Genomic DNA, 24,715 nt, shown 5'->3' with positions numbered 1-24,715 from the left:
CGAAGCTCAGGACTCGAAACTCATAGAGACCAAAAGGGCTGCAAAAGGCAGTCTTTTCTTGATCCCTGGGATCAATTCTTAATTGCCAATATCCCTTTACCAGGTCCAATGATGAGATGAACCGACAACCCCCTATGGTTTCAATCAGGTTGTCTAGCCTGGGCATTGGGTAGGCATCAGGAGTGGTTACACGGTTTAATTTCCTGTAATCAACACAAAACCTAATGCTCCCATCAGGCTTGTCCACAAGGACTATCGGAGAGGACCAAGGACTAGAAGAGGGGACGATTATGTTCTCCCTCAGCATCTCGTCCAGCTCCTTCCGCACCTTGTCCCTATAGGGTCCCGTTACTCGGTATGGGGATACTGCCTGCGGGGGTGCATCCCCTGTGTGGATCCGATGCATCACTCCCTTCACTATCCCCGGCTTGTTGGAAAACACCTGTTGATATTTACTAAGCAGCATTTTTAGTTCTTGCTGCTGGTCTTGGGTGAGTGCAGGACTGATCTTTACCTCCTCTGGGTTGTATTTTACTTCCCCTCTACCCTCCCAGAAGGGTAATTCAGCTTCCTCACTCTCAGCTGCTTTTATCGCGAATAAAACCCTCTGTTCCCCTCTGTAGTAGGGTTTTAGGGCATTCACATGAACCACCCTCCTTGCCTGGTTCTCCTCCTGCTCTATTAGGTAGTTCAGGTCTGACATCTTGGAAATGACCCTATATGGTCCTGCCCATTTGAGCTGCAGTTTATTCTCTCTGCAGGGCCTAAGCCAAAGCACTTCCTCCCCTGGGTCAAAGTGCCTCTCTCTAGCTTTGTGGTCATACCATGTTTTCTGTCTGACCTTCTGAGCTTGCAGGTTTTCTGCTGCCAGCTCTAGATTTCTCCTTAGGTCATTCATCAAGGTGTCTATGTAAGTCACAACGTCTTGTGGGTCATCCTGGGTGATCTGCTCCCAATTTTGTTTGATCAAATCAAGGGGCTCTTTCACCCCTAAGTGTGCAGCAAACATGTCAGAGTGACCCCGTTGTAAGATCATGGGGCGATACTTTTCAGGTACCACCAGCTGACTTCTGATCCCATCTCCCCCTTTTGAGATATTTCTCAGGGTCTCTCTATATAAAATTCCCTCTTTCTCCAGAAATCTCACTGGGGTTTCAGGTGTTAGCTGGGCATTAGTCACCTGTTCAAAACACTTTTGGAGAGTGGCGTCTGCCTTTTGCTCCTGTCCAAATCTGCTGTCTGTGGTTAAGGTTTCCACCACAGCTTCTGAACTCCCCTCTGCTTCCGTCTCTGGCTCATCATTACCCCCCTGAACTGTCCCCGTGGTGGCTTGTGAGCGTGTAATCACGAGCACCCGTTTCACATGTTCAGCCAGGTCATTTCCCACGAGCACGGCTGCTGGCAGAGTTGATGAAATCGCTATCCGCCAATCTCCCCTCCAGCCTTGAAAGTTGACAGGTACCTCTGCTACTGGCAGAGAGATTACCTGCCCCTCAATCCCTGCTACCTTCATGCTCTCATTTGGGATTATAAACTCCCTAGGAATAATATCTGGATGGCACAGGGTTACCTGGGAACAAGTGTCCCGCAGCCCCCTATACTGACGGTCAAGTATTCCTACGTCCACCCCTGCTGTCTCAAACAACTGAGAATCTGTTTTTATCAGCAAGCAGCGCTTTACCTCTATAAGAGGACCATTTTCCTCAGCCTGATCCGCAGCGGTAGCTGTTCCAGACTGAGTAGCCATGGCAACAGGCTCCCTCTGTGACACTGAGCCTTGCTCTTTCTGGACACAGAACACAGCTTTTGGCTTGGTCCCACTAGAATTCTGAGGCACCATTCCTTTTAGCTGCTTTAATTTCTCACACTCTGAGATTAGATGACCCTTTCCCTGACAGAAATAACATTTTCTGGTGTATTTTGATTCTCTCTCATCTTGTTTTGGTTTTCCCTCCAAAATCTGAGGTCTTAGTTTCATGTCTGAGGGCTTCCCTTCACCATGGGCCCCTCCCCCTTGCTGGCTTTTCCCTGGTCCCTGAGAGTACTTGCTGTAGGTTTCTTTGGGTTTACCTACAGATTTCCCCTCACCTAAGGGCTTTCTTATCTGGTGAATAGTTTGTGGCTTTATCTTTCTTTCACACTCATAAACCATATCCACTGCCACTTTGGATTGTAAATCTTTTCCCTCAGAAAACTCATCTATGCCGTATGCATCCTTAAAAACTTGCCTTAATAGAGTAAACCCAGACCTCTGTTTCTCTTTCAGTTGTTCAATATGTCTATTTTCCATTTGCTTAAATATATTGTCAATATTTTTCATCTCTTCCATATACCTATCCCAGTCATCATCCCTCTTGGATTTTTCCTCACTATTTATTTTCATTTGGCAAGTGGTGCAGCTTTGACAAAATTCTTTTATTTCTTTTCCCATTTTTGGCCAGTAGTACTTCTGGGATATTTTCTGCTTAGTCTTTGCCATCCCTAAATGTCCCGATAGGGTGTCTGTGTGACATTTTTCCATTACTTTCTTTCTATATTTAGAAGGAACTACAAGCAATTTTTCCTTCGTGGAGTTTATTAAGATCTCCCTACATAAAAGGCCTTCTTCACAATAATATCTCTCACGGTTCTCAGGGGTTACTGGACAATTGCTAACCATCTTAAAGCACTGCTGCAAGGTTGGATCTAGTTGTTGATCCCATTTGCTAAACTCAATAGAGTCCTCCCCCTTTGAGTTCTCCATTTCCCTCACCCTCAGTTCATGCTGTTGGGCTAGGAGTATTTTTCTAAGTTCTGGGTTCTGATCTCCTGTGCTGTCACCCTGCACTGAGCCAAATTCATCCTCAGAACCTTGGTCAATCTGGGGGTCTTTCACTTCACTCATTTCTGCTACTTGGCTTCGAGTCAAGGGCATAACCCCCCCCTCAGAACAGGCTGCTTTAAAAAGTCAAGCCTCAAAATAAAACAACCACTTTTTTCCTTTTTGCCTCAGAACCAGCTCTCCCTAGAGATTGCTGCTGTTCTTCAGCACTAACTTGCAACAGTATCAAGTCAGAGCCTACCCCCCTCTGCTGGGCCTCTCAGCTGGCAATCTAGCTCGCTGTTGCTACGCAGTTTTGCCTCAGCTTTTTCCCGCCAAAACTAGGCTGCCTCAGAGCACCTTAATCTAAGTCTCCCCAGTTGGCACGTTCTTCTACTAGCGCACCTCCCCGTGAGGTACACCTAGAAGATTACCTACGCGCCTCAGACTGTCCCTGACTAGACCCCCCTGCTCTGGGCACACTTGCCAAGGCTTTGCTGGACCACTGGACAACTGGACCAGTCGTATCCCACACGCTGGACACCAATCAATGTGACAAACCCAGACCTACTGGGATATGTCACACAGTTACTAAGCTGCCACCAACCATTCCCTTTAAGAAGTCACACAGACCAGGGATGGATTTTTAAACAATAAAAAGAATAAGGTTTATTTTAAATACACACAGGGAAAAATAAACAATCAGGTGAATAAAATAAAGTAACGTGGCTTATTCTCACTCATACAAGCATACAGTTTGGTTCACCCAGAACCCTTAACTTGAAGCACAGACCCTGAACCTATCAGTTCTGGCTAACCAACAGACACCTGAACCTATCAGGTTGGTACTCTGACACACAGAAGTACCCTGTCTGACACACAGACTCCCACAACAGCTTCTTCTTCCCAGCTGCTGCTTCGTCACAACCCAGTGTCTCTCAGCGTCTCCTCTCTCACCACACAGGCATCACATATTTATACAGTACAGCCCCTCCTCCTGATGTCCCGCCTTCCACTCCCCATAGGATGGAACTTTCCCTCCAAACCCATGACAGACAGGTAACATCAGTGCTGTATGTAACAATGACTTTGACCAAACTCCGGGAGGCAGTGGAAGAGAGGAGGGCCTGGCATGCTCTGGTCCATGGGGTCATGAAGAGTCGGACACGACTTAGTGACTAAACATCAACATCAATCTCCCATTCTAATTACTGTAATACTTTATATGTGTGATTGTCTTTTTAAAAAAAGTATGGAAGTTCCAATATGGCTAGGGTTGTCAGACTGTTTGTTGGTTAGATCTGGCCAAGACAATCATATTATGTCACCACTTTGCTATCTATGTTGGCTGTCAGTCCATTTCTAGGTCCAGTTCAAAGTGCTGTTTTTAACCTTTGAACTCTTAAATGGTTTTGGACCTGGTTACCTGGGGGAGTTCTCCCATATTTATCTACCCAGACCCCAAAGTTGTCATTTGAGGTCCTTTTACAGGCTCTCCCACTAAATGTGCTGAAGTCATGGCCACAAGAGAAAAGAACTTTTCAGTGGTGGCATCACATTTCTGGAATGTTCATTCCATAGAACCTCATCTGGCACCTCCTACTTTGCAGTCCATTCCTGACTTGATTATTTTTAAACCCAAACAAAAAATATTTTAAGAGGCATTTCAAGAACTGGTTTTATTGATTCTTGATCTTAGCCCCTTTTTTGCTGCTGGGTTAAATTTAGTTCTATCTGCTACAATGTTTTTCTTTGTTACTGGTTTTATTATGTGTTTTAAATCATTGTTTAATTATTCATATTTTATGTTTTTAAAGTGCTGTGTGCTGCTCATTCGATACTCATTACTGGTAGTCTTAAAGTGTACTAACCAACTGAAATAATGAATACTGTTTAGAATTGATAAATGAAAAAACAGCAGGGCTGGGTCAATCCAGAGGGTTATCTCAATACTCTGTTCACACAGTGGTAAACCAGGTGCCTATGGGATCTCCAGATGTAAGATACGTATGTGTGGAATAGCATCCCTGTGGTTATTTTCCATGACAATTCATATTTAGGGGCGTACTAGATTTAAAGAAAAAAAGAAATTGCATCTGAGCCATATTAAGGAAACAAAATGTTCTGCTCTAATAGAACATTCTGCAATAGAACATTTTGCATATAAGTCTGTTGCAACTTATAATATCACAGAAAGTTATTGGTAGCATATCATAGAATATTAATAGTAAATGCATGATTTAAGCAATTTTATATAGCAAGTATTAGGCTTTCTTTTTATCGTTACCATTGAAGCTTTTGACCAGGTATTTTGGTTTCGTTTTCTTTATGTGATTTCTCAAATACGGTTGGATGACCAAGAGCTGTGTTGTTGCTTCATTGCACACATAAGAAATATGAGCATGCTAATATAGCTGTCAAGTCTTTATGATAGCTTTATATTTAATACCATTGTTCTTTTTTTGTGATATGAAAAGAGAATTTCTGCCCTATAGCAACTAACAAGTGGTTGAATGTATTTTGTAACAGTAGAGAGTTGGCTAAGCAGAACGACTGAACTAGACCAGTTTGAGTGGTTTGGATAAACTTTTTTTTCCAATTAATGTTCATTGCATTCTTCAGGTTTTAGTCACTATCTATTGGCTGGGGAAGACAGCAAACAGCAGCACTCATTACAGTGGAGCAACACTGAACCTGAAAGAGTTTGAAGGATTGCTAACTCAGATGAAAAAGGTATTTTTTGTTGCTTTGGAGATGGAAACAGTATTTTAAAAAGCAATGGTCATTAAAGGCTTGGATTTCTTTCAGGTTTTTATGGCTTGCGTCCAACAGAGATTTTTAACTGTTGCAGAAGCAAGTAGATGGTGGAGATGATGCCTGTGAAATGAAAGAGGAATGCATAAGTGCCTAAGGAGAATTTTTTAAAAGTGCTCCTGCCGATTGTCAGTGGATGGAAAGTGTTTATTTGCTAGCAGTAACACTGTTGTTCAAGTACCTCTGTTGTTGCTGTATATATTATTCTGCTGACTTTTATGCCCTTACAATTTTTATAGTAGCAGAAACAAATATAAAGCCAGATGGTACAGATGACACATCATTAGAAGTAGAGCTCCCTTAAGAAGAAAGTCTATCTGTTTCTGAACATACCTCAGTCCACATTTGACAAACAAGTTTGCTTTCATTCTATAATTGGCCAGTTGGGAGATAGCTGGCTTTATTGGCATCTCTCATGTTTCAGGCATGTAGTGCTGAAATATTGGCACATTTGGATGCTTAGCATTGTAAAAGAAGGAAATACATGCTTGCCTTAAGTGTGTGATCTGGCCTTTAAGTGTAGTCTTGAAAACATGCTCATAAAATCATGTGCCTTTAGAATAAAATTCCTGATAAGAACAGATACTACATATACGAGTATATGGCCCTTTTACTTGACAGGACATCAACCCCAGTTCAGTCGACCTGGTAGTGTGGGGGAAAACCTGCTTTTAACTAGCTTCTAAGACAGCATCCTCACACCCACCCTTCAGCTGGTAATGATGAGGTTTGGGAATCAGTTTTGGTGGGTTTCCTGGCGAGTGAGAAAGAGTGAGAAAGGGGTAAATTCCCACCCACCGCGAGTAGTAACAGTGATCTTAGTTACTTTAACTGGGAGACTGAAGATGCTTTCACTTGCCCACAGAGGTCTTCCTGTCCCTGCCTGTTCTTCATCATCCTCACTTACACCTTGATTATTTATTACAGTATTTTATTTTTATTTAAAATATTTTAACCCACCTTTCTCCTTAAAAAGGTCCAGCATGGGATCTGAACTGTACTAGAAGAGCTTCTGTGGAGAGGCAGGCGTCTAGGCTTGTATTTGTGTGCATACGTGTGGAGTTGTTGTCCTCATCGAGTTGTTAAAGTAACAATTTGTGTTGTTGTTGTTGTTGTTGTTGTTGTTGTTGTTGTTGTTGTTGTTGTTATCATTGCTGTTAAAAAAGGACTCAATCCTTTCCCACAACATTGGAGCTTTTTTCTGTTGATCACCAAGTGCTTTGATACATTGATATAACAAAAATCTCCGGAGTTATTGGCTTTTTCCACTGAGGGATAGTGAGTGAAATAATCTCTGCTATAAATTTTCCCTCCAGACACAAGGTGCCAAACGATTCTCATGCAAACAGGGCCCATGTTTGTTTCCTAATGCTGTAATAAGTAATCGCAAAAGAAAAGCTAGTTTGCAGCAGGTACAATGATAAACAACCATCTTTTCTCTCTTAACAGAGGAGTACCTCTTATAATGTGCTAACTGAAGATTATAGTTTATTCTTCATGATTTTGAGAACAGAAGCAAGTGTTATGTGTTAATGAAGGATGAGCTCTTGTATGGCTCCTATTCATTTTAGCAAACAATGTGCAGGAGAACTGGATCCAGATTTTCTGCCTGAGGCATCATCATATGGTGGGCCGGATCTGTGGATCAGAAAACTGTGGAGTTCCAGAATCCAGTTCATTGTGGATATATCCTGCCTTCCAACAACTTCATAACAAAAAGTGGTTCATAATCTGGATGTTTCGAAACTTTTCTCAGTCCACAATATGTTTGTAATATGTGAAACTGTTGCAGAGCGAGGTTTTCTGTGTTGTTGTTGTGACTGTTTTTATTATATGCCTGTAGATCCGATTTTATCCAGATGGCTGCAATAACAGTTGTGTTACGAAATGCCATGCTACAGATTATCATTCCCATGATTCCAATAGAATAGAAGCAAATGTTTAAAATTAGTCTGTATCAATAAGATGCCATTGTAAAGGTTACATAGTCAATTTAGAGGTCGTTTAAAGGAGTAAATAAATAATATATTACATTTAAATGTGCAGAACACTTAGCCCACTTACATAGAAGGAAGGTGCCAGATTTCTTTTCAGCTGGTATACTTTCTTGCCCTTTTAAATCAGTGGCATGACAAGCAACACCTCACTGGACTAAATCACTGTTCAAATGACAGAGCAACAAAAATGACAATCTCAGAATCAACATTTTATTTTACAGGCCACGTTCATTCATTCATTCACTCACTAGCTCGCTGTCTCACTCTCTTATTCATTCATTCTTTAATTCAGCTGCTTAAATATTTTTTAAATAAAAACAAAACAACAGTAGCTCTGTATTGAGTTTTGACCTGTTTTTATGCATGAAAAATGGTCTGTGCCATTAGATAGCTCATCTGATTTTCATTTCTCCAGCCACTAACTTTTCCATAATAGTTAAATACTACCCCCACTTGCAATTCTAAAACTTGGCAGACTGCCAAAGGATTAAATGTATCCTATTGGTATGCAAGATGTGGGTCTTCAGGGAATTTAGGAAAAATGTCAGATTGGTTGGGGAGGTGCTGTGTGGGCAATAAGGTATTTTTCTATTAATAAATAGGGAAGTTCTAGTGCTGTTGAAGTAATGTATAACATGCATTTTAATGCTATATATTATGTGGCCATCCTATTTATTTGTTTGCTTTGTTTGTTTACTGATTGATTCCATTTATAACCTGCAATTTCTTTACATTACCTCTGCTCAGAGTACAGAGGCTGTTCTTTACATTTGTCCTTGCAAACAACTTTCGTGTATGGTGGGCTCAGGCAGAGGGAATGACTGGCCCAGTGCTAAGAGTGTTTTCATTGGGGATCAGAAACTCTCAATACTCATTCAGAGCAAGGGTAACTCTAGGAAACATGCTACTCTGAGTGAGGAATGCTGCCCCTCCGCACCCCATGGTCAGCATTGCAGGGTCACCCTTACTTAATATTTATAGACTCTGGAGCAGGTATGATGTTAGGAACTTTGCTGGCACCCTCTACAGAGACCCATGTATGTGTATGAAAGTGGAGCCATAATCATTGTGCATGTGGTCTGTGTGTGAGAATTATCCTCTGCAACTTTCCTTTGTCCTGGTAACAGGCAGAATCTTATACGTGATTCATTTTTGAAGGGCTTAGGGAGCAGGTTTTGATTCTTCTGAGTATCTCCTCCAAATTCAAAACCCCTTCTGGCAGAGCATCTTGCTTTCTGTTACTGAGGGCCCCATCCCACGGGTCTTCTGGTTGTGGCCTCCCAGTGGTCTTTTCCACTGTTCACCTAAGAAGCTTTATATCATTCCTATGTCTTTTCCTGTGATAACTGGTATAGAACCTTTACTATGCAGTGGAACTTGCCCGGAAATCATATGTGGCATTCACTTTTTCACTCATTGCTTGAACTCTTTCTCTGGAATGTTTGGAGCTCTCTCTGTAAGAACAGGCCATCTGTGCTGCCCTTCTTAGAGACTTCCCTGTTTCTTCTCTCCTTACAAGATATTCTGTGAACGTTGTAGATGTTCTCCAGCTTGGCAGTGCTCCCCTTCCCGCCTTATTTTGGGGGAATCCCTTCAGTTTAACCTGAGTCCCCAGGTGATTAGCCCACCAAAGCCCATGGCATGGTATTATGGGTGTTATAGTCTCCGTGTCTCAACGGCCAAGGTTCCCTGCCCTTACCCTTGGAGAGACGTGTTGGAGGTTTTCAGTGAAGGTGGGATAAAAAGAAGCCATCCGTATGCATCAGATTTACAGACGAGTCTGCAACAGTTAGTAGCTGAAACGTCACTGGTCTGCCTTTCTGCACAGAGCTATGTTAAGTCCGTTGGCATGTCGATTGCTTGCAGAAAGGCAAATGTATGGAATCAGAAAAGAGAAAGGAAAAAAGTTCTTGTAAAGCTTCTCTACCTAGTCACCAAAAGGCAGTCCAGCAAGTGACTGTTTATAAGCAATGGGACACATGAATTCCATTCATTTCACTTCATGTATTTCCATCTTGGAATAAGGATAAGCTTATTAGTCCTCTCACAGTCATCATATCTGTACTTGCCCTTGCTAAACATTCCATTTCTTCCTGTCAAATTATTTCAATGTACTATAAGTCTGTAGCTTTACTTTTACCTTAACAGCTATTGCTGTCTCTGAACTTGACCTTAGGGGACCTTGGCTTTAAGCATGCTTTGGAGCTCTTGGCAAGAAGCCCTGCAGTGACCCTAATTAATTTCTCTCACTGGGAAGTCTGTAGGGCATTTGAATTTTGAATTGTCCTTACAGCTTTTGTAGGTAAAGCTCTTTTCCATTTTTGTGCTGCTTTCTCTTAGTTGCCAGTGCTAGCGGCATTTTTGCTGTTGCTCCCCAAAATGTGTCTATTTTGCTGTAGTAGCAAAGAGACTGCTAAGCTGTTAACTGGGAAGATCCTAGTTTGAATTTTGCTCTTTGGTAGTTGTAGACAGTTATTTATCTACGTATCATCTCTCTAATATGGAAATAATAATACTGGTCAATTTCTAATGAAAACAGAAGTAGTACCCAACATTGTACAAGCCAGAAAGCCCTTGCTGGTTAGAAATGATTTGTTAAAAAATTTAATTTGCGGCCCCTAATTTATTAACGGATCTGAAGTGTGATGCTGTGGATAGAATGATGGTCGGGTTCAAATTCCCACTCAGCCATGCCTGCTCATTTATGGTGTGGAACTAGTAAAACCACTCCTTAAATATCTCACTTACCTTGAAAATCCTGTTAGAGTTCCTGTAAGTTGGTTCTTATTTTATGGCACATTGCAACCATTTATTAACATTTTCAAGAACAAATTTGCTTAATTTGCAACAGTATTATTTTTGTGTAATTATGCATTATTGTTGCATGTAAATTCTTTATTAGACATTTTTAATTTGATGATTCAGTAGTCCCCCTCCTACCACAGACCCATTTAGTGCTGCCTTGTTGTCGGCCAGTCATTGTTTGATCGGTACAAATTGCCCCCCTCTTTCCACCCCTCTTCTCTCTCTTTTTGCTTTTCCTCCCTGAGCTCCCTTTCACATGCACTTTCCAAAGACAGAAACATAACCACTATCCACAGACACAGACTTGCATGCACAAGGAAGCGAGCAAGAGAGCAGTCCGTGGGTAGGTTGGTGAGGAGCTCTCCTGAACCCCTCCCCCCACCAGCCCTCCCCCTTTGGCAAAGGCATGGAATATGCCGGGTGGCTGTGGCAGGTCTTTTTCTCTTTCCCTCCCTTTTGGCCCCCTCCTCTCCATACAACACACATTCCGTTTTATGTTTCTCCCACCCTCTCCATTCTCCTCATTTAGTGCCACTATTGTTTCTATTTTCACCTGTTCAATAAGGTACAATATACTATTACACTGCTCCCATTTATCACTGCTTTGGTCAGCACTCCCCATGTTCTAGGAACGTATCCTGAGCAATAACCAGGTATTACTGTATAGTGTGTCAATGAACAAACAAGTTATCAGATCAGTTCTTAATATTGAGTAACAAAAACAGTGATATTAACAAAGTACTTTAAAAAAATAATTTAGCATTGACAAGATGACTTTAGCACTAATGTTTCTGAGCTCTGTCCCTTAGTGTGTTGTTTTTCTTTCCCCCTCCTATTTCTCTTCTCATCTCCACTTCTTTCTCGCTAGTTTTTCTTTTTCCTATTCTGGCTCTCATTTACTGTTGCCTTGAGCTCTTTCTCCTCCCTCTTTCTTACTGAATAGCAAGTCTCTCTCTGTGTGTGGGGTGTCTGTGTGTGCCTTGGAAGAATTTGGGGCTCCTGCTGAGGGAAGCAGCAGTCAAAAGCATCATGTTGTTTTCATAATTTTACTTCAGGCTCATATGGAGTTACCTGGACACTCCCTGAAGAAATGAAATGTGCCAAGTCTCACTACAGCTTCCTGTGAGATAGCTATGGAAGTCTGAAGCCTAGTGATTGAAGATGGTACTGCAGGCTACACACATCTTTAAATTAGCTGTAGTTAAAAAAATTTAATCCAAATAACCCCAAAGTGCACAGACCTTAGGTCCATTAATTTATATATATATAATTTTATATATCTAGGTTTTTACTGTCATGGAAATATGGCCTTGGGCAGCTTATTTTACAGCCAAGGGATTGTTTTAACGTAAATTAAAATTTTAAAGTGGAAGTAAAAGAAACCCATGCTTGCAAACAAATTCTTCATGCTAATGCTCTTGTCAGCAAACTATGATACGTTTCAGTTTTCTGCTGAGTGGAAAACGTAGGTTTCCCTTATGCAATTTCTAGGTTGATCTAAGGTTGATGCCTAGCTGGTAATTTGAAATTGGGCATCTCCACTGCAGAATCAGTTTTACATATCATTGCATACATAATCTAGAGCAGGGATCAGGGAACTTTTTTACCATTTACCCCCCAAAAAATTTTTATATACACCGACATTACCCCCTTGATTTGAAAGGAAGGAAATCATACATTATTTGAATTCAAAATCTTACTGAATCTATTCAAAATTACTTTGAAAGCTTCAACTTAATTGAAAACTTCAGATTTTGGAGAAATGATGTTGCTTTATCTTGGATATGAGAGCATCAATATTGAGGTTCTGCTCATCCTCATTACCCCCAGGATTTTCATTTTTACCCCATTTGGGGTAATTTACCCCTGTTCCCTAACCACTGATCTAGAGGGAACACACCTGCCAATGAAGATACATCTAAATAGGGTGTCAAACTATCATATCTCTTGACAAGCCACTGTCCAAATCATACACCCAAAGACATCTTGGGTTTTAAGTTAACAGGCAAAGCACATCTAACCTCACTGAACAGATCTTCAATTTATTGTTTGTCTCTGGCTGGAACACCAGCAGAATAAATCTGCTGTAGCTGCTTTTGGCTCATCCAAAATAAGCTCCAGCCTCCACGCAGTCTCCTTCTACACACCTGCCAGTGAAGATACTGTACACCTAAATAGGGTGTCAGCCTATCATAATCTCTTGACAACTCTGCTTATGCACTTTAACTTTAGCTGTGGATGTACAATGACTTCCAGATTTAGATATAGATCTGAATGTAGATATAAGAGCTATATGTACATTTTTGAAGCAAACTGAGGATAAAATTTGTTTATTTGTAGCATATGAGGCAGACGATTCTGAATAAACCTACCCCATGAAATATTTGTTGTCTTCCATCGACAACTTCTTAGCATTTCAGAATGACCCAGGAGAAGTGCTTTTTTGTCCTCAGCTTTTTGGATCACTACACATGAAAGTGATAATATTGTCATCCTTACCTGTTTTGATTAAGAAGGGGGAGGAGAGAAGGAGAACTCCAAAAATGTTGCCTTTCAACATAGACACTTATTTGTGTTTGTCTTGGCCCCATACCGTTGTAACTGATGATAAGATATTGGCTGAGACAAAGGATAATGTTCTAATAATGTAAGGCTTGAGGATAGCTTCCACTGACCTTTTCCCTTTTCTGGAGCTTTTCAGTGTTTTAGTATGTGTGGCTTGCACTGGAAAGAATTTATAATCACAAGGCTGTCAAAGACTACCATTGTTCTCACTGCTCTGAACATGTGGGTCAGCTACAAGTGCTTTCATATCCCCCAGAGCCAGGAGCTGGCAACAAGCGAAGACCAAGACTGAATTCTTCACCAGCATTGGGGGGGGGGGGGGAGAAGAGTGTTTTGCATTTTTTCATTGCTGATTGCTTTGGGGAAAAAGACTTCCCCTTTTTCCCAATTGGAATTTCTCCTCAAGGTAGAAGGAGACTGCGTGGAGGCTGGAGCTCATCGCTTCCTTATTTTGGCTGAGCCAAAAGCAGCTACAGCAGATTTATTCTGCTGGTGTTCCAGCCTGAGACAAACAATAAACTGAAGATCTGTTCAGTGAGGTTAGATGTGCTTTGCCTGTTAACTTAAAACCCAAGATGTCTTTGGCTGTGGGATTTGGACAGTGGCCTGTGTGATAAGGATATGGATGAAGGACTAGCCATGTCTCAGGTTGTTGTTGTTTTTGTTTTTTTAATTTTAATATTGGCTGTCTGTGTAAACCTGCATATGATTGCTGGGGCTGTAGCCTGTGAAAGCTTCTACCATAAGTGGATTAGTCTTTTACTGTGCCACAGGATTCCTTGCTGTGCTTACAGCAATATGCTAACAAGATGGCTCGTCTATTGAGTATGTTAACTTGCTTGTCTCAATCCTTCTTTCCACTGTCTGCATAAAACTGGTGTGTGTTGTTATTGGGATTTCTTTGCCTTCTTCTCAGTCTTACTTTGGATTCCACAGCAGTCTCTCATTAGGGATTTGAAAGGAAGTGCTCTTAACTGTAGCAGGGAAGAGCAGGTAGAAGATACTGCTTTTTAAAAATGTTGAGAGTGACATGGGGGAAGCGTCACTGCAGGCAGGCTTTGCTATATACCTGATCTTTGTCGTTTCTGATAAACAGTGTTAACATTGAAAATTTAAAAATTTTATTTATAAAAGAGTTGGAAGTATATCAAAACATGTATTGCTTTCCACAGTGCACACACAGTGCATGTATTATTGTTCTGACTCGTGGTCTACTCTGGATAAATAGACTGTTGTAGTGTTAAACCTGTAGTGTAAAGCCCATATACCATATTTGATGAGAGGCAATTATGTTTAAAAAGAAATGTACATGAACAACAAGAGGAAGGATGCCCCTATCATACCACTTTCAATTCACTGAAAAAATCTTCCTCTCTGTCACACCTTAGATGCATACATACTGGATACATAGGGAAGGCTTCATCTTTGGTGCAGATGGGTTTCCTTAATTAAAGACACTTCCTCTTCCTTCCGTGGTAGGACACTGAGGATGTTGAGAGTCCAAAGCGTAGCATCCGTGACAGTGGCTATGTAGACTGTTGGGATTCAGAGCGCAGTGACTCCCTTTCTCCTCCTCGCCATGGTAGAGATGATTCTTTCGACAGTCTGGATTCCTTTGGCTCCCGCTCCCAGCAGACTCCATCTCCAGATGTTGTATTGAGAGGAAGCAGTGATGGTAAGTTGGGATTTCCATGTCTCTGGCTTAATGTGACACACAGCCCCTTTTTGTGTACAATGTTTGCTCTGGAATAGTTGCTGCTCAAAAAAATCTGGTTTCAGTAACCAAGACTTTGATGTGCCTTGGTAATCTCATGGAACAGGCAAGAAACTTGTATTGAATGCTGATTTATGACCTAGGAGCTCTTTGCCATATTTTTGCTCCCACTGCAATTGACATCCCTCTTCACTTGTAGTTATGGGCTGCGGGGGGAGAGGTTACATCATAGCAGTCTTAGTTTATGAGATGGCCCTTCCTAAGTCTGAAGTGTAAGGAGATATTGGACAGACCCAAGGTTTAACTAAAAAAGCAAGGCCCAATAATAATGAGAATGTAGGGAGGCAGAAAACACCATTTGGAATGTGTAGAAAGTGGGGAGCCATGTCTTAAGTGCTAATCTGGATAGCCTTTATGTATGGTAAAAGGAAAAATTGGTTTTATTTTGAAAAGTAGGTGATATAAACTACAGTTTGTCAGGTTTTGTTGACAGTACTGGGGTTCTCTCTTCTTAAAAACGATGACTTCTTCTGTCTCCTGACTGTAACTGAAATATTTTGAAGCAAAAGAAAGAAAGAAAGAAAGAAAGAAAGAAAGAGTGACAACCCCTCCCAGGTTACTCAGAGAGTTCTCAGGACTGAATGAGAATTTTGGTCTAGCCTTTCCCTGTTCCATAATGGACTATGTAAATTTCTCTCTCTCTCTCTCTCTCTCTCTCTCTCTCTCTGTTATTGTGATTGTTTAATCATCTATATAATTGGCTATGTAATAGCAATAATAATAAGTGTATTGATGGTGCATTATTCTTATTTTTAAAACCTGATAAATTATATTTTGTTGTGGTCAGTCCCTTTCTCTACTGCTTGGACTGCTCATCTTCTATAAACACAAGTGCTTTATAGCATAGAAGAGCATGCACAATAAAATCCTACAATGGTTAAATGTAATATCAAAATAATTTCTGTTTTCATCTCTTCAAGACTTCTGGATAACTACATCCCTTTTAATTTTGTGGGAAGCAGCTTCATAAGTTCTGTGTCTGAAGGCAAACTATGTTTATGTGTTTTCTTTACATTTCAGTCTAGTCCTACTGATCTTCCAGAAGTGGCTTTTCTCTCAGTCATGTGTGTTTCCAGTGTTTTTCCAATCCCATTTAGATAACTCGTCAGTAAAACCAGAAGAAAAAGAGTGCAGGATCTCTGTTCTGCTCTGTGTTATTGCCCTAAATCCCATCTTTCAAAATAGAGAAGTGGTGGTGATAGTTTGGATAATGTGCTCATTTCTGTAGAGTGTATAAATGTAGAGACATTTTTCTCCTTATAATGTTTGAACTCAGGAATATTCCACAAAATAGATTGACCACAAATTTGTTATTGGCTTTGGTAGATTTTCCCAAAAGAGTCCAAAGTGGCTAATTATGTTGCAGCGGAGCCAGGACTGTCAGGGTCAAAGCTCCAGGACTTCAATTAACAGAGATTGTTATGTCATCTGCCACCTCTCTCAGGTTTCCCTTCACACTTACCGTAGCTGTACAGTACCTAGAGTGGTGTTGAGGGATATTCTAAGAGCAGTATAATGTTGTGTATCATTGTATGTTTGTTCTCTTCCCCATTCACACATGAGAGAGAGAGAGAGGTGTAGGTCAACACAGTTGCTTGGATTTATGGATTTGCCTTGGACATATGCTTGTGGAGCTGTCACAATGCCTACCTGCACGTCAGAATTTATACCAGTGGTGAACAAATTAAATTCAAAACACAATTAAAATAATGACTCTAATATCACAGGTGTACAATACAATAAAATAAAACCACCACACAATCAAAAAAAGTTTTGTGACTTTGCAAATCTTTAAGCAGAAGATTCTGTATTCATCAGAGACTGGGATATGTCATTTTCCTTTCCCAATGGAACTGAAAGAAAATTCTGTGTGTCATGTTCAGTGGGCAGTTCGCACTGTAGACTAGCAAAATACCAAACTGCAACCAGGATCCTATTCAGTTTCCACTGAGCACCACACCACTTGTGCCAGCATTGCTATTTTGTAAGCAATTTCTTTATGAAGAAAATCCAACCACTGCTTGCCAACAGCAGTGGTTGTTTAAGTGGCACAATCACATGTTACTGACAGGATATTGGCCTGTCTGTTTAGAATAGGAGATATGATTCTACCACACCAAATGCATCTAATGATTTTTTTATTCTGGCACTCCTTGGTTAATTAATTAAACTTGTATGTGTTTTTATTTCCCCTCCCCGTCACCCCCCCAAAAAAAAACCACAGGGAGAGGAAGTGATTCTGAATCTGACTTGCCGCATCGAAAGTTGCCAGATGTGAAGAAAGACGATATGTCTGCAAGGCGGATATCCTACGGTGAACCTAAAACAGTTGTGCCTTTTAACCAATACCTCCCCAATAAGAGTAACCAGACTGCCTATATTCCAGCTCCTCTCAGGAAGAAGAAAGCAGAACGAGAGGAGTACAGGAAGAGCTGGAGCACTGCTACGTCTCCACTAGGAGGAGAGAGACCTTTCAGGTAAGGCCGTCTCTGTCGCTTCAGCAGTACCAAACTCAGACATGAGTTCATCTGTAGCGAACAAGTGTACCTCTCATGCAAAGGTGATCAGCACATGCTTGGGCTTTGATTCTCTCTGATTAATTGCTAGAGAACAAATACACAAAAATAAAGTATCCTTGGGAATATTATACAAATTACATTGTTATTCTTGATTTATGCAGATGGTCGTTCAAAATTTCTTTATGAGCTTTACTCTATGCATATGCCGTTTCTAACTACTTCAATGGGGTTTTTTGAGTTATTTTGCTTTTAAGTTAGTTCGGTCTTGGTTCAGATGCTCAAGTGGGTAGGAGGCGTACAAAACAGAGCCATAGAGAGCCTCAGAACCTAAAAAGGGTGTGGTGGGGATAGAAAACCTTCCTTTGATTTAAATTAATTATTTTTGGTGCCTCAATCTGATTTACAGTAGTGTGACTTTACAGAACAGGATTTTGCCCTACAGTATATCTCAACTAGAGATGGAATATTGCCACCACAGGTGGCTGGGCCCTTTTGACCCTCCCCCCTAGAACTGGCCAGTCCACTTATTGCCTCTCATCATTCACGCCGTGCCAATTGCGGAAGTAGCTCGGTGTTTCCCCACCTCCCTGTACTGCGGCCCTCGGGGAGATGAATACAAATATCCCATCTCTAATCTCAGCTATATGAGTAAATTAGGTACCTTGCCGAAGAACCAATAGTTGGGAGTGTGATTCTCCACTGTGCATCCTGGTCAAAGAGCTAGCCTATGTAGTCTTGAACAAACTGTATAACCCCAGAGCACCTCCAGAAGAAGGGAAGGGTAAACCACTTCTGTACACTTGATATCTAGAAAACTGTGAAAAGGGTTGCTATAAGTCAGAATTGATTTGATGACGTGTTATTGTTGTTGTTGTTAATTAGCTGAGGTTATGTCCCATTGAAAGCATGGGTTTTAAAGGGAATGAAGTTTAGCTGACATACTGATTTACACTTGATTAAATGCAACATGTGCCTGTTTGTGTAAAAAATGAAAGTGATGTTGTCATGTGTTTGTACGTTAAAGTTTTAGAGCCTCTCTCTTCCTTAAATACTTGCACTTAAAAACAGAACTGTATCTCTCCTTTTAATACTGGAGAAATGTCTGTCATGCACATTATTAGAAATAGCAACAGTGAAGGAGACAGAAGTGCATTGTGTAATCATCCTCCCTATATAACTTAATAGCAAAAGCTACCCTGAAACTATAGAAGAAGAGCAAGGTGAGGCACTAGTGCATTCTGAAGAGCAGTCCTCAGGGTGCAGAGTTGCCACTACAACCCTCCCTGCGAAGCCTGTTCAGATAGACGTGACTCAAAGGGATTCTTTACATCTGTCTCCTACACATTCTGCAAGGAAAACAGCAAGGCCCAGAAATAATGACAAAGAGCCTGAAGAACTCAGAAAGCTAAGAAAGCTTGAACAGGCTGGTATTAAGATCATGCCAGCTGCACAGCGCTATGGCAGCAGGTTAGCTCTGTGCTATGGGACTTGGTGTACGCATGCGTCATGTTTTGAGCATTTGTTGTGCTTTGTGGTTATTTTCAGTTTGATGTACCCCTGTAACAAGTTTCTTAAAACCCAATAAATACTTGAACCACTTGCTCCTCGCTATTTATTACAAGACATTAGAAAATAATAGCTTGGGAATTGGAGAGCTGTGCATTGCTGTGGTGTGTAGTGTTAAGCGCTTTCCTCTTCCTCAAAGGATATTTGCTATATTTTAATTGGGGGGGGGAAGCTTTTTAATCTTCCATTTTCTTGGGTGGCGTTGGATTATGCTTGCGTATGTTGTTAACTGATCTGTGGTAAACAGCTGCATGAAAGGACATAATTTAAAACAAGATGTTATGGAAATAGATAGCTAAAGACATTTACTAATTATGAAGCATGCAGTGTCTGCAAAAAATGCCAGACACTAGTTGAAGTGGCTTCACTAGCCTTGCCACAAATTTGCCAGATGCCATGGCTAGGTTGGCAACTTCTGACTATAGTGAAACTTAGTGTCTGACTATGTGGTCATTAGTTGGGAAGAACATTAGGATTTATCCTTCGGCAGCTGCCTAATATCTCAGTGGCAGTTGCCCTGCCACACTGCACTGCTGCCTGCCTGCTGCTTCCGGTGGTTAAGAAGACAGGCAAACTGAGACAAGGCCTTAGATAGATTTCTGTTACTTTTGATTTGGCCCCTAAATCTCACAGTGTGAAAGAGATCCAGACATGAGATTTCAGTCCTCCTGCTCTGCTGGATATCTAGACAGCAAGTGATGTCCTTTGTAGATTTCAAGATGTACAAAAAGCTTTCAGGGCTTCACAAAACTTAAAATGTTTGTGGGCAATGCTGCCTCCCTCAGCTACCTCAACCCTTCCAATAAAGTATCACCAGTGACCGCAGAGCCTTGTTGTTAAAAATTTTTTTTTTCTATGGATATAGTATTAAGGTGTTCTGAATTGAATGGTTTAACCTCCTAGGCCAAAATCCCACATGAGGAATGATAATCACACAAATGGCTCTGCCTTTTTCAGGGTGTCCATCACACAAACAGTTGGGCCCTGCTCACAAAATTACTCACCCACTGCCAAAACAGGGGAATCTGCTTGTATAATTATCATTATGCTTTTTATCTCTACTAGCACCATTTTCTTCTGATTCCTCCAAAATTCTATATGTGTTTCTGTGCATGTGTGCTCATTCACATACTCATAGATGTACTTGTATATGGAAGTGATTGGATGCATTGAAGCATTTTTCTGTTTCATTATTTCTTTTGATGTTCTGCATTTTTAGAAGTCCATTTTACTTCCTTATCTCTCTTCCCAACTCCTGCAGATGGATAGCTGTGTTAATTTATCGTCACATGATATAGGTTTGTCCTTAATACATAGTGAAACAGGGTGATAGTATGCCCATTTCTTACAAAAAATCTATTTCTTTAGACTTCCTGTGTCTGAGGAAGTAGATTTTTATCCACAAAAAAAATCTGTTAATCTTTAAAGTGCCACAACTTTTTATCCTTTGTCTCCCCCCTCTTTTTCCCACTTTTTCACCTTTAATTTTGTCAACATGCACACACTGAGTGGCTTAATTATAAATTGTGCTGCTTTGCACTCAAATTTCCTCCCACCCCTTAAAGAAACAATAGAGACCAGACCTCATTTTAACCCAAGTTTCACTTCTTAGTGTGTGGAAATTGGGGATTTACGTTACTTCCACAGACACCTGTGTTTTCCACTGAATGGATGATGTGCATGTCTCCACTGCACACATGAAATGCAGAAGGAAGTAGGAGTTAATCAATTTGAACCTGATTGTAATGTATATTTTTAATTTATGAGTTTCCCAGTGGCTTTCTTTAAGGTTTCCTACAATATTGGTAATATTGTCAGCAGTAACATAAACCATTTATATCTAGAAGAGCCATTGGAACTAATTTGTGCAAAGACCAAGGTAACATGGTGTTTAACCATAGGATCTGTTTGGCTTCAAAGTTGAACTTTGGGCATGAACCAAAACACTAATAAAAATAATGTGGTCAATTCTTCCCACTCTGCTTATTTTAAGACAACCTGTGAAATGGTTTGGAATCCGGAAGGATAACAATGAGTTCACCTTTGGGTTCCCAAGTTCATTTTTCCTTCACCAGCAGGGCTAAGTCAAGCACAGTACATTTAGCGCATTTGTTCGAAAGAGGTTAACAGTCTTTGCCCATTAGACACAGCTCCAATCTTGTGGCTTCAGATTTTCTCTTCAAACACATGTGGAAGAATGAATGGTTTTGCCAAAGGCAGCAGAGGTGGACAGGCAGGGGCTGGGCATCTTCTCTTCATAAGGACTTCTTGTCCTGACTTAAGTATAGCAAGATGTTTAGTAGATTCAACAGTAAGTAAGCATTTCCTTCTCGATTGTCCTCTAAATCTTTCCTCCCTTGTGTGACAGGTGCTGTTTCTGCGCACAGTAGTAGGGAATAGGGAATGTCTTCTCAAGAGCAAAGATCTGAAAACCACCACTGTATTTAGAGTGATTTTATATTAGCAGCAAGCATGCTTTGGATCCTGGATTATCTTTTTGTGTGTGTTCTACTTATCTGAACCATTTTTGGTTTTGATGGCGCAAGATGAAGTGAATGAACTGTGTCCTTTAGAAGGGGATAATTTAGAAAATAGCAGCTGAAAAGAGGAAAAGGAGATTTCTTAAAGCAGATTAAATTAGAATTACATTTCTTCTTTTCTGTTGTTGATATAATGTTGACATTTGAGTCCTTGTAATTTGTAAATGAAGGTATATTGATTTGCCCTGGTTCATCATTCTGTTGAAATATTGTTTTAGAATTCTATTGGAATATGGTGATATTCCTGCATGATGGCTTGTTGGTGTGAATAACAAACGTGCCCACTTACAGGAAAAGAGTCAAAAGAGAAATATGACATACTTGGAACTTCTTTTAATCGTCCTTCCAATCTATAATGAGAGCAGTCAGCTCATGGATTCCTTTGAGAAATCTATTCTAACCTGTAAATCATTTCAGAATTTTTAAATTTGTTGTGAAGGTCTTTTATTTTTCTGTAGTAAGATATTTGGGAGATTTTTTACTGGTCTGAAAATATCTGAAAGTCTATGTGCAGAATTTGAAGCAGGCCTGTTTTTAGTTGCTTCAGGGAAGGAAAGGCTAGAACCAGTGGGCAGACAAACAGATTTCAGTGCAAAAGGATATCTTGGGAGATACTGAGCACTTCTTTATAAAGCCAAGGCTATGTGACCGCCCAATACGGATGCTTTAGTTTCATCCTATAATGCAAGTCCTGTTTGAGCTGGACTAGATGACCTCCCAGGCCACCTTCTAACACTGTGGAGCATATAGTGTTTCCTTATTAACATGAAACTCCCCTTTGTGCCCATTTATGAAGAGTGAAAATGGAAACACTACTCAAATTTGTGTGGTCTTGTCAATTCACATCTCAGTCACAAATGCTGCTCTGAAATACAGTCTTTGATATGAAACTCCTCTGCCACTTTTTGTCGGCTGCAGTGATGGCATCTGGTCTTCTTGTGTCAAGTTGCCAAGGAGAAATATCAAATACCATGTCTGTTTTTTAAAAAGTAGTTGTATTAGAAATCTGGAATAACATCGTGCCATACATCCGTTTTCAGAACTACAGCCAAAATACAGTAGTTAAAGGTAAAATGGCATTCTCTGTGTTCTGTTTTTGTGACCATGGGATATGCTGCTGGACCATTCTTGTCAAAAATAATTATGCAATATTGCAAAGGTCAAATTCCTGTGTCTGTTTCCTGGTATACTCTAATAACTGTATCTTTTCCACAAAAAGGAATTTAAATGGCTTTATTTTCTGTTTTGAAAAGTGTTCTGGTGGGGAATTTTTGAACCCTTTAGTACATAAATTGGAACAGTATTGAAAATTTGGACCTCTGATGGCTTTTGATGATGGTAGTTTATGGTTGTTTGGGAGACTGGAAAATCAGGGTTCTTGCTTGTGTGTTGAGCCTACACAGAGGCAGGCGTGTGTCCTCTCTAGATTTCATGTTTTCCATGTATTGAAAGTGACAGTGGAGAGGGCAGAGGCTATGTATTTCTGTTTAAGCGGGGCAAGCATATCTAAGTGCAGAGTGCCTAAATATGCCTTGTGTTTGTGATCATGCTCCATGACAATCAACAGTGTGACCATAATCTAAAGCAGGGTGCAGAAAATGTACCCATCCAGATGTTTTGGGCCACACTTCCCATTCTTTGCAGCCAGGATGATCCTTGAGGAGAAACTATGGGCAATGGAGTCTGATGCCATCTGGAGAGCTACAGATTTCTAACCCCCAATGTAAAGGCTTTGATGGATGTAGACCTGAACTGACCTTCTCAGTAGACATCAGCTGATATTGTAGATATAAGAAATGTAGCAATTGAAATTCATTTTAAAGTACTGTATTAAAAGGCGATAAAAAAGAGAGTATTTTAAAAAAAGCTAGAAAGTGCTTTTCTTTATGTGGCCAGAAGCCTTTTTTATAGTTTCAGGTTAAACGAGAAAAGAATATTGAAGGATTCTAAGAATTAGAGCTCCTTTTTTAAAATGGTGAAATGTATAATTCTTGTTGTGTCCATGTTTGTTTCACTAATAAAGAACCAAAACACTAATCATACATGCATGGAATTCTGGTACCTACAGCATGGCATCTTTAATCCTCCGAGTTAGCAGCATGTGTAAGCACATTCTGTTTGCCTTTTAAAAACATAGAAAGTTGTGATGGCTTTCCACATGTTACATCTTGATTTCCTATTTAATTTTGCTGTACATCAGTCAAAAGCACACATGTGAAATGAGTGAGCTTACTCCAGACATCATCCTTCGCAAAGAGAACCCCTTTATGTCGTGCTATCAGCGAAAAGATTCTGGCTCGGACGGTGAACAAGACAACAGTGTTCCTGACCTAGAGAAAGATGATTTTGCTATACGCAGAGCAAAGCTAAACCAACCTAAACTTACATTGCCATTTAACCAGTTCATGCTTGGATCCTATATAAGCAAAGATGGAGGTAAAGGGGAAGAAGGGAAGAAACACATGAAAGAACAGGAATGCTCAAGGTCTGCTAATCTGTTTCGTTCTGTATTATTTAATTGAATTTGACATTTTTAAGTATGAAGTAAATCGGTTGTTCCCTTTTCTATTTTGCATATTTGTAATTGAGTTTGAATGTGTATTGGTTAGAACATAGCCTAGTCAAATCCAAGGGAGAGATTTCCAGATGTATTGGAATGGAAGGATTTCATCAGGTGTTGATTTTCCCTTTATCAGCCATAGTTTGAACAAAATGGCAAAAGAATTGAGGCTGAAGCCTGTAAATATTTCCATCAAGCATTTTAGGCTCAGCTATAAAAAAATGGAAAAAAAAACCCATTGTTGACAGTTCTATGAAAACTCTTCTGATAATTTCAGAGAGGAGCTATTGGGGTATAGGTCCAAAGCTTTTGGGTTGGTATTTCAGGGTAACTTAGTCTCTTAAGGCAGTAAGTGAAAGCCTGCCACTTAATGTAAGCCAAGTCTTAACTTATGGTCCATTCCTTCCTGGTAAACAAAACATCCCTGCCGTGAGTCTTGGGAGTTATATGCACAAATATCAAGCCAGTGTAAACGCACACCTGAGAATCACAGAGGGACGGTTTGCTATCCTACTTGATATCTATATAACCAGCCTGTTATCTATCTGTATTATTTCACCTGGTGCAGAGTGAAATAAATATCAATACATTCTGCACTGTATTCCAGCCTGTCCCAGCAAAACCCAGTAAGGCTTTATAATAAAGGATTAAGTAAGTGATATTTTAGGGAGCACAGGAATATTAGTCTATGCTTATTGAGTCTGTGAGATTATTTTCATTCTTCTGTCAATATTAATTACGGGATAAATAGCTTTCCCAGAGAGTTGAGAAAATC

At 40.4% G+C, this 24,715-nt stretch overlaps 1 protein-coding gene across 6 annotated transcripts in view; it reads left to right on the top strand.

The window, feature by feature from the left end:
- LIMCH1 (LIM and calponin homology domains 1) overlaps window positions 1-24,715 on the top strand; it is a 260,857-nt gene that overhangs the window by 173,282 nt on the left and 62,860 nt on the right. For all 6 annotated transcript variants that reach the window (XM_078393983.1, XM_078393982.1, XM_020786271.3 and 3 more), the window contains exons 6-10: window positions 5,423-5,533; window positions 14,461-14,656; window positions 16,980-17,232; window positions 18,460-18,741; window positions 23,581-23,865. In XM_078393983.1, coding sequence (XP_078250109.1) covers window positions 5,423-5,533; window positions 14,461-14,656; window positions 16,980-17,232; window positions 18,460-18,741; window positions 23,581-23,865 — 1,127 coding nt within the window. The remainder of the gene's footprint in view (window positions 1-5,422; window positions 5,534-14,460; window positions 14,657-16,979; window positions 17,233-18,459; window positions 18,742-23,580; window positions 23,866-24,715) is intronic.

This window comes from Pogona vitticeps, chromosome 5 (assembly GCF_051106095.1).
Source record: "Pogona vitticeps strain Pit_001003342236 chromosome 5, PviZW2.1, whole genome shotgun sequence".
Lineage (NCBI taxonomy): Eukaryota > Metazoa > Chordata > Lepidosauria > Squamata > Agamidae > Pogona > Pogona vitticeps.
The sequence above is the reverse complement of the archived record's forward strand: the minus strand, read 5'-3'. Positions and strand labels throughout refer to the sequence as shown.